The 10317-nt window shown below is 36.7% G+C and overlaps 1 protein-coding gene across 1 annotated transcript; it reads left to right on the forward strand.

The window, feature by feature from the left end:
• Window positions 1–7840: 7840 nt before the first annotated feature.
• On the forward strand, window positions 7841–9406 carry LOC145112097 (ubiquinol oxidase 2, mitochondrial-like). The gene is made up of 4 exons (XM_079048312.1): window positions 7841–8335; window positions 8425–8553; window positions 8626–9114; window positions 9213–9406. The coding sequence occupies exons 1-4, from the start codon at window positions 7970–7972 to the stop codon at window positions 9270–9272; spliced, it is 1044 nt and encodes a 347-aa protein (XP_078904438.1). The 5' UTR covers window positions 7841–7969; the 3' UTR covers window positions 9273–9406.
• The last annotated feature ends 911 nt before the right edge of the window (window positions 9407–10317 follow it).

Here is a 10317-nt window from a genome sequence, read left to right on the forward strand (position 1 = left end):
ATATCAAAAAATCACCCAATTAATAATTGGGTTCCAACACATAACCATAAATACATACTTGGGGTAAATACTACTTTACCCCTAACTTAGCTTTATTCAAGCCCAAGGCCCATTCCAAAGGCCCAAAAGTCAACTATGAGTCAAAGCCCAACATATGGCCCAATTTTCCAAATTGGGCCCAAACCTTTACAAGGTCTTACCATAAGGCCCAACCATTTAGTCAGGTACAACATTCAACATTCTAATGGCCCAATATCACATAATCATGAAGGCCCAAACTATGGCCCATTTATGGCCCAATTTTCCAAATTGGGCCCAACTCCTCATATGGGCCTTACTTCAAAGCCCATTAATTATTCTAGTTCATTTCCTTGATCTTGGATGGCCCATTAATAACCCAATAGAAAGGCCCAATAGAAAGGCCCAACAATAAACCCAAATGAAATTAGGGTTTCTCATAAAATGACGATTAGGGTTAAGTGTTTCCCACTTAACCCATTAAGGACTTAATTCATTAAGTCCATCATTCTTCTAATTAAATCATATGATGTGATTGGGGTTAATTCACAATTCCATTCCAATGGCCTAAATGTGGGTCCCGATATGTCCAAGCCCATAATCCCATAATTAGGGTTTTCTAAACCCTAATTAGGGTTCCCAACCCATTCATAGCCCAATAGGCCCAAAACCAAGTCCTTAAGCCCATTAGGGTTTCCTTAGGTCAATTAGGGTTTATTGGGCCCATTAGGGTTTTAGTCCTTTGTCCAAACATCCCAATCGAATCACAATACAAACGAGGCACACCGCCACCCGACACGGAGGTCGGTGGCGGCAGGAGGTGGCAGCCACCACCTCACGGTTGTGGTTTTGAGTTTCTTTCATTATTCTTGGCTTTTACAATTTTTACAATGAACACCCAAAATAAACACACTCACTACACTAAAATAAACACACATACACAACCACCCTTGTGGTGGCCGGCGGTGGCACGTGGCGGCAGCCACCACCTCACGGTGGTGGTGGTGGCCTCCAAGGTTTTCCAGCCACACAAAGCTCACACACCACACACTTAGTAGTACACACCCCAGCCACCCACCTGGTGGCTCATGGCGGCGTAGCAGCGGATTTGCGATGGCAGCCACCACCTCTCGGTGGTGGCGGTGGCTAAAGGCGGTAAAAACAGCGTCATCGGAAAAAGATCAGTCGTTAAGGCAGCAGTGACGACTCAACAGCCCGGAGAATAGCAGCGTGGGCCAATCGGCAACAGGAGAACAGGGAAGGGAAGAGAAAAACACGACGGGGTGGTGGCGGCTAACCGTCATTGGGAGCAACAGCGACGGTCTAGCGTTCAACTCCGACTCCTGGCTTCTTCATCCGTCGGAAACGGCAGCAACGACAGCAGAAAGATGTTTGTTTGCCAACCTCGTCGCCGCCGGTAACGGAATAAATAGCGGCGCTGAATGATATCGAACCTCAGCAAAGGCATTGCCTAGAACGGTGGCATCTGGTTGTCTTGCACGATCGGAAAAAGAGAAGGAGGGTGGCGCATTGAGATTGATGGATGGCAGTGGGAAGATCCGGAGATGGTGGCGCCGGTGAGGGAGGTATAAGGTGGCGGCTATTGGGAGAGTTAGGGTTAGGGTTCCAGCATGTAACGGACATATATATACCACCCCATTCAAACTTCTTCCCATGTTTACACAAACAGTCCCTCCTTCTTCCCTTTCTTTCAAAACAAATCCGATAATTACCATTTAAACCCTCGACATTAAAATCCTTTACATCTTAGGTACAAAATTTACCAAACAGCCCCCAATACCTTAATTATGACATAGTCAGCCCTTCCACCTCATTTCCCTTTTTAAATTAAATCCAAATAATTACCACGGAGCCCCTGTCTTCATAAATATTTATAAACTGAGTCTGGAACTTACACTTTTAACCCTCGAATTCTAAAATTGTGACAATTAGCTCTTCGAGACCATCCTTTTATATATAATTGTTTATTTTAGGGCTACTATTCGTTCATTAATTTATTTATTCATCTAATAAATAAACGGGGTGTTACACATAAACAAAATAAAATACTAGGTAAGAGTTTACCTCTTTATGTAGCTTGTAGAACTTGTTGTATTTGGCCTTTAAGAACATAGTGCCCCAAGTGTGACACCTCAAATGGTACACAACACACCTTAGACAAAGGATGACTTTTGAGAGAGTTTATACACACTAAAAATCGGTTATAGTCTTCCAAAGATCACTAGGTGCCGATTTTAGTAGCCTAGGGTCTTCTTATATAGTGTGGCTAGGATTAGGGTTACATCCATGTAAACCCTAATGTGAATGACTTTTCATCTTACTTAGGATCCATGGGTTAAAACCTCCATCGACTACCATATTGGTTTAGCCCATCCTAAATAACCATAAGCCCACACCATAAGAATGATTGATTTACCAAATCAATCCCCTTGCATTTAATTAGTCTCTTTTGATCACTAAATTAATTCTTGATCAATACTAATTAAATAATATGATTTCATATTAATATATTAGAACTTATAATATATTAATAAATCATAAATAACCTCTTCTCAAAAGTCCATCCTATCTAATTGTCAGTGTGATATGCAACCCAAATAGACCATACTACTCTCGGGTGAAGTACATACCAATTATAGTTATGGGCTTAGACACTTAATCCAACAACATCACAATACACCACCAAATCATCCAATCCTTCGGGTAGCGCTAAAATCGATCTCTGATACCAACTTGAGCATCCCAAAACTCATGACCAAAAATTCCATTTTTAATTATTAAATAAAACCATAATTATCAAAACCTCTAGTCAAAACATAAGTTATAATATCTCAAAACATCATGATTAGAGTATCCATCTCAAAAACGTATGTCAATATATCAGAGTAAACATCCCCGGCTAAAACATCGTGGTGTGTGCAATGCAGTCATCCCGAGCTCTGCCCTTTGCTACCGGAAGTACCTGAAACCAAAACTGAAAACTGTAAGCACGAAGCTTAGTGAGTTTTCCTCCTGTATGAACGGGTCAAAGGCACCAATTTCGGCCCGTATATATATGTTTGTATGTTTCGGACTAAGGTCCAATGTGTGGCGGTGCCCGATGTAGGTTTATATGTTTTCCGGATTACGATCCGATGTCGGGCGATACCCGAGGAATGTTTGTATGCTTGATGTCTTTCTGATTCTTGCATGTATCTGTATTTGTATGTTTCCGGATTTCAGTCCGATGTCGGGCGGTGCCCGAGGAATGTTTGTATGCTTTCCGAATTTCGGTCCGATGTCGGGCGGTACTCGATGAATGTTTATATGTGTTATGCTATGTGATATGTTTATGTGTATTGTGATATGTTTATATGCATGTCGAGCTCATCTTGATGCCAGGTGGGGCCCAATGTCGGACATCGTCCGATGTCGGGCGGGGCCCGATGAAGGGGCAGGGCCCATGATACGTTTATATGTGATTATGTGATTATGTGTATGGTATGTGGTAGTTTGGGGAAACTCACTAAGCTTCGTGCTTACAGTTTTCAGTTTTGGTTTCAGGTACTTTCGATAGCAAAGGGAAGAGCTCGGGATGACTGCATTGCACACACCACGATGTTTTAGCCTGGGATGTTTACTCTGATATATTGACATATGTTTTTGAGATGGATACTCTGATCATGATGTTTTGAGATATTATAACTTATGTTTTGACTAGAGGTTTTGATAACTATGGTTTTATTTAATAATTAAAAATGAAATTTTTGGTCATGAATTTTGGGATGTTTCAGAAGCTGTAATTACTTATGTAATTAAATTATACTTTTTTTACCAATTTATATAATAAAATATTTCTGGTCAGATATATGAGGCAATTTGAATACAAGGAAATTAACTCATCTTATCATATTCTATATAATACTAATTAGAAATTTCCCCATCTCTACTTTGTGGGGACGCATGTGAGGTTTGGGGTAGGGGGGGCACAATTTACGTGACTACAAATGCCGAAAATGTAAGGAAAAACCTGCAAATATACAATACTCATGTGGCAAAAGTGTGAAACCAAAAAGTGTAGGACTGTTTTTGTAATCTGCAAACGAAAAAAACTACACAAAACCTTTATTGTAATTTTTTAAACATATAGATCGTTTTTGTAAAAAAAAACACAATGACGTTTTCTATAAATTACCGGGACAATTTTTGTAATTTATATTCTACATAGAGGCCAAATCGACGACACACAAAAATATTTAACTTATGGATTGTTTTTGTAAAAAAAGAAACGAACTTTACAAGGTCGATTTTTATACATTACAAAATTACATGGACTAAATATGCTAAAATCAAAAACCAATGTGACAAAACTTTAAAACTAAAAACATCTAAGACGCTACATCCTACAAAATAAGTGAAAGGGCTGCAAACAAAAGTGATTAAAATATGGTGGCAAAAATTTGAAATTCAGAAACACTACTCTTGTTAAACAATTTTATTTTAATATCTTATACTATATTATAAAACATATTAGTTATATCTTAAATTTTAAGAGGTATAAGTTACAAAGTTTTTTTTGTACAATTCAATTTTGCATACATAAATCATTAATATTTGTCAAAAGTTTGAAAACTTGAATTAAGGAAGATTATTAATAAATTCAATTTAGAACAAACTGAAAATTTAAAAATACTAAATTCTTGTATATAAATTAAATTATATTTTCTTAACTAGACACTAATATTAACTAAGTAAAAAACAAACAATATAAATATAAAGTCTAAACATAAATATTTTATTTAAAAGTTATAATTTTTTTATTACAAAATAACTAATAATAAAATTTAATAATTATTTCTCCGTAACAAACGATTTGCCAAAAGAGCTATTTATCGTCGCTCCTTTGTGCGAACACATATATAATAATTTTAATGAGCTTAAGAATATTGAACTTTTTGGACTTCATTGTAATAATTTAAACATCATTGTATATTTAAAAAGTAAAAGCCATAAGAAAATTGTGTATTTAAAAAATAAAAACCATAGGAAAATTTGGCAGAATGAGCAAGTTATAATAATTCTCATGAGCCTGAATATAGAACTTTTGGATTTCATTGTAATAATTTAAATATAATTGTATATTTAAAAAAGAACAAATTACACGAATGGTCTTTAAGGTTTTGCTTTTTCCCCTAAAATAGTCCCTACGAAACTTTTTTCCCTCAGATGGTACCTACGGAGCAAACCATGCACACAAAAGGCCCTTGTGACTAACTTTGTTAACAGATTCTGTTAATTTTTGTTAAATTTCAAAAATACCCTTTGTTTTATGCTCACAGATGGTCCCCTCTCATCTCTCTCCCTCTCTCTTGATGTGTTCATGCTTTGGTGAAGAAATCAATCCCACTACCATCATCAAACCCACAACCCAACTGTGTACTTAAGCAAAAAACCTCCATCATTCAATAGGTGAACACAAGCTAAAGCAAATTATGACAGGGCAGAATTACGAAGATGTTTTGAAAGAGATTCAGATTTCAATATATAATTCTTTAGATTTGAAGAATGAAACACAAATTTTCTGCAAACTTACTGATAAGAGCAAAGAATGGAACACAATTTTATGCAAACTTACACAAATTTTCTATAATAAACAAACCAACGAAGGCTCAGATCTGCTGTAATTTAAGGAATTTAATGGTCAAAATCCGTCATGGCTGCAATCACAGTTGCAGGTGACGTTTGGAAAAGAAATTTCAAGAAACAAGCACATGCCCTCTGGATTGCCCAGCCAAGATACAAATTAGATCAACAAGCACATCGTTGGTTGAGAACCAAGGGAACAAGTCTCCGTCTTCATCTGATCGGGGAGCAAAATAGAGAAATGGGGAGGTTCGAGGCTGCTTAACCCCATGGAAGGGAACGAGCAGTAACAATATCGAAGGAAGGGAGGTTCGTGGGTTTCTTTAACAATCGGATGAGCGATTAGAAGCGGCGGTGGCAGCTCCTGGTTCGTCGGCAACTTCTTTGACAGAAGGAGCCCTCGACGGGACTGCTAAGTGACGGAAAGAACAAGAAATTCAATCTCATCATATCTGAACCCATTAGAAGAGGTGACACTTCGACTTCTTGCTTTGTTTTGGTCTAGCGTCTGGGAAGGGATTGGTGGTGGTGGAAGGCGGTGTCTCCATTGGCGATTTTGTTAGGGTTGGCGTTTAAAGGGTTTAAAAGGACCCACCTGATCCAGATTTAAAGCTTTTTTTTTTGTTGCAAATCGAAAACCCTGAACTTCTTTCTGAATCTAACGATCTTCCCCTTCATGAGATTACAAGAGAGAGGAGAAGATGGAGGTGGCATGTCAGCGAGCGACGATGTAAGGTGGGGGGAGACATATGCCGGAGAAGATGAATTGGGTGGTGCTTTAATGAGAGAGAGAGAGCCTCACTTTTTTTTTAATTTCAAATTAATAAAATATTAAAAATAAATAAATAAATAAAAGCAAAGGGTATTTTCGTCTTTTTACACACACTTCACAGAATATGTTAACAAAGTTAGTTATAAGGATCATTTGTGTGCGAGGTTTGCTCCGTAAGTACCATACGAGAGAAAAAAGTTTCGTAAGGACTACTTAAAAAAAAAAAAAAAAAAAAAAAAAAAAAAAAAAAAAAAAAACATTCGTGTAATTTGTTCTTTAAAAAAAACCATAGGAAAATGTGGCAGAATAAGTTGTTGTCTGGTTGGCACTTGGCAATTTTCTATTCACAAAATACGTTACCCGAAATGTAGGACCAACTAGATATGCTTGGAGCCCAAGAAAAGTTCCTTAAAGCATTTTTCCTCCTCTAATTTTCCGTTTGTTTTCCCTTCTCTAATTTACTATTATACCCTCCAATTATTCCTTCTTTCGATTTATATTAGGTTAAAACCATATTTATGCAATCAAGTTTCATTTTATTTTAATGATAAGATGATGGCTAATGTCTTATATGAGTTCTATAATCATATTTTTATATCAAAAGTTATAATATTTTAACCGGATGTTTTGATGATGACATGTCGCCCATTTTATAAAAAGATGGTGACATGTTTTTTTTTTCTTCTATAAATTCATATGTCAATATAAACATTTAAATAACAACAAATACAACGATGGCATGTTGTGAGAAATTTGATTTTGTTTTGCAGATTATTAATTAACTATTTTATCATTTGGAGGAAAAAAAATTAAATACGCCATTAGGATCTTTTAGATTTTGTATCGAAGAATTATAATAAGAATTTAACACCAACTTATATGGTTTGATTATCTTTTATTAGGATGTTTGGCAAGTCATATCGGCTTATAAATTAACTTATTTTTTGGATTTTTTAAATCGTTATATTTGGCAATTAAAAAGTAATTTATAAGTCAATTAAAAAAAACTATTTAGATTAGTTTTTCAACAGATACTTTCTAAATTATTAAAATAGTCAATCTTTTATATATTTTATTTGATATCATTTTACATATTTAATCTAATTTACTTAGCTACTTTACAAAATACTACCATTTTTTATCTGTTAATTACTCCAAACATAGCGGGATCGCCAAAATTAATTTCATGTCGTATAAGTATTCAATATTGCAACACCAATAAAATTTAATCCAGGGGTATAATAGTCATTTCACACTTTAGAGTCATCGGATAGCTTTCCAAAATGAAAGGCTAGAATTGGAAAAACGTGTGCCACAATTTGATTTGTTTCGACGCAGTTCTGAATCGGACACGAAACGCCGCCGTATCCTTTCACCGCCATACCTTTTTGTATGGTATAAAATGAGCCAAAACCCATAAACCCTTCTCCAAGAAATATTACACACAAAAAGCATTTCACAACAACTTTCCAATTTTCTTGCAACTGCCATTAATTTTGGTGTTTCAAGTTCTGGTTTCAGTGATCGTCAAAGAAGATGATGAGTCGTGGAGCAACGACTGTAGTCCGATCGGTGATGGGTCAAATGGGTCCACGTTTACTGTCAACAGCAGCCGGAAACGCTTCCATTACCGGTGTGATGAGAGCCAACGCCGGCCTCATCGGATCTGAAAAGGCGGTGGTGACATGGTGGATCACGTCGTCTCCGATTGGCGCTCGCCATGCGAGTACGATGACATTGGGGGAGAAAGTACAGCAGCCGGATCAGAAGGAAGAGGCAACTGGTAGCGGCGGCGCAGCCGCCGGTGGTCAGAAAGGTAAAGAGGTCGTTAGTTACTGGGGTGTACAACCACCTAAAGTTACGAAAGAGGATGGTTCAGAGTGGAAGTGGCATTGCTTCAGGGTATGCTTCAATTAATTAGTTCTATAAATCGTCATGTATTTTCTGCTGTTATCTCTTTCGGTTTTTTCTGATCTTAATTTCTTCGTCAGCCATGGGAGACATACCAAGCAGATCTCTCGATCGATCTAAAGAAGCACCATACTCCGACGACGTTCTTGGATAAACTAGCATACTGGACTGTCAAATCTCTCCGATTCCCTACCGATGTTTTCTTTCAGGTAAACTAATTTTATCCGAATATAATTGCAATCAAACTATAACATGTATTGAAATCGATTTAATCATTATAGAAAAGATATGGATGTCGAGCAATGATGCTTGAAACCGTCGCCGCCGTTCCCGGAATGGTCGGAGGAATGCTCCTTCACTGTAAATCCCTCCGGCGTTTCGAGCCCAGTGGTGGGTGGATCAAAGCTCTATTAGAAGAAGCCGAAAACGAAAGAATGCATCTAATGACTTTCATGGAGGTTTCCAAACCAAGGTGGTATGAACGTGCCCTAGTTTTCACTGTTCAAGGCGTCTTCTTCAACGCCTACTTTCTCGCATATCTTGCTTCCCCTAAACTAGCGCACAGAATCGTGGGGTACCTTGAGGAAGAAGCGATCCATTCATACACTGAGTTCTTGAAGGAGCTTGATAAAGGAACCATTGAAAACGTGAAAGCTCCAGCCATTGCTATCGATTATTGGCGTCTTCCTGCTGATTCAACTCTTCGTGATGTTGTGATGGTTGTGAGAGCAGATGAAGCTCATCATCGTGATGTTAATCACTTTGCTTCGGTAATTAATTAACATCTTTAATCCCATTTAATTTTCTTGTGTATTCTTGTTCTTTCATTACGTTTTATTGATATTGGGGAATGATTATTTTTTTTCAGGACATTCATTATCAAGGACTTGAGCTTAAAGATTCTCCAGCTCCTATAGGATACCATTGAAGAAGATCCACAATCTGATCTAATAATTTTCCTTTTGGTTTATAAGGCTTGGATAAACGTGATTGTTCTATAATCTTGTACATACTCTATGATGGTTTATTGTTGGTTTAATATGAAAATCTTGATGTTATAAATGTTCGGGAATCTGTTTTTAATGGTATTGATGTGATTTTGATTGACAGGGTGTTGTTCCTGTTTTCGTAATTTCAATGGGATTCATCTTTCAAGACTGGTTTTTGGTTTTGAAGGAGAATGGAATCTCTATCGAAGGTGTTTTGTATATGTGTTTAATTTTGATTATACGATGGAATTGTGACAACTAATCTTGAGAAAGGAGAATGGAACCTCTATTCCAACGTTTGTAACATATGAAGTCGGGTGACACAAGGTTTTGAAAAGAATTCGGCTTTTGGCTTCAACGATTGGTTTTGAAAAAGTGTTGTGTATTTTTAAGGAGGTAATGATATGAATTTAAATTTGTGGATTTTAGAATGGGAAATAGGAGTTTTCAAAAAGCAAAAAGAATACATCAATGGTGTACCTACAAAAGAGGTGGTCAAATACCAACGCCATGACCATAGCGAGACACTTCAACTACTTACCATTGGATGCAATTACTTACTAGTTACTACAAAAGAAGGGACATTATTGTAACATTGTATTCTTGGATTTAATCCATGAGATAGTTAGTCTCTAAAATTGATCTAAGAGGATATTTGCTTGGGAGAATATTTTGAAAGAAACTGAAATATGTCAAAAACTGGAATTTGAATGATTTGGAGTTGGAGTTGAATTATTGGAGTTGGAGTTGAATTATGTCTGGGTTTGGTTGACATGAAATGAGATTCATGATCATAATTGGGAGGAGGAAAAAAAAAGACCGGGAGAAAATGGAAATTTTGTTGAGAGAGTATTAAGTGTTTATTATCTTCTTCCTAATGGTCAAGTGAATCTCCCTATTCTAATAAAATAATATGTTTATTCTTCTTTTTTCATCTTTCTATTGTAATAAAAGAATAGGTTTATTCTTTTTTTGTCATGGGTC

Source organism: Lactuca virosa, chromosome 5, assembly GCF_052849685.1.
Source record: "Lactuca virosa cultivar CGN04683 chromosome 5, Lactuca_virosa_CGN04683_v6, whole genome shotgun sequence".
NCBI classification, from domain to species: Eukaryota; Viridiplantae; Streptophyta; class Magnoliopsida; order Asterales; family Asteraceae; genus Lactuca; species Lactuca virosa.

What these genes read in the sequence shown, in the direction of transcription:
- LOC145112097 (XM_079048312.1), top strand. Translation starts at nt 7,970, where the DNA reads ATGATGAGTCGTGGAGCAACGACTGTAGTCCGATCGGTGATGGGTCAA. An exon ending in GGAAGTGGCATTGCTTCAGG is followed by an intron (nt 8,336 to 8,424) that starts GTATGCTTCAAT and finishes TTTCTTCGTCAG; the next exon opens with CCATGGGAGACATACCAAGC. An exon ending in CTACCGATGTTTTCTTTCAG is followed by an intron (nt 8,554 to 8,625) that starts GTAAACTAATTT and finishes TAATCATTATAG; the next exon opens with AAAAGATATGGATGTCGAGC.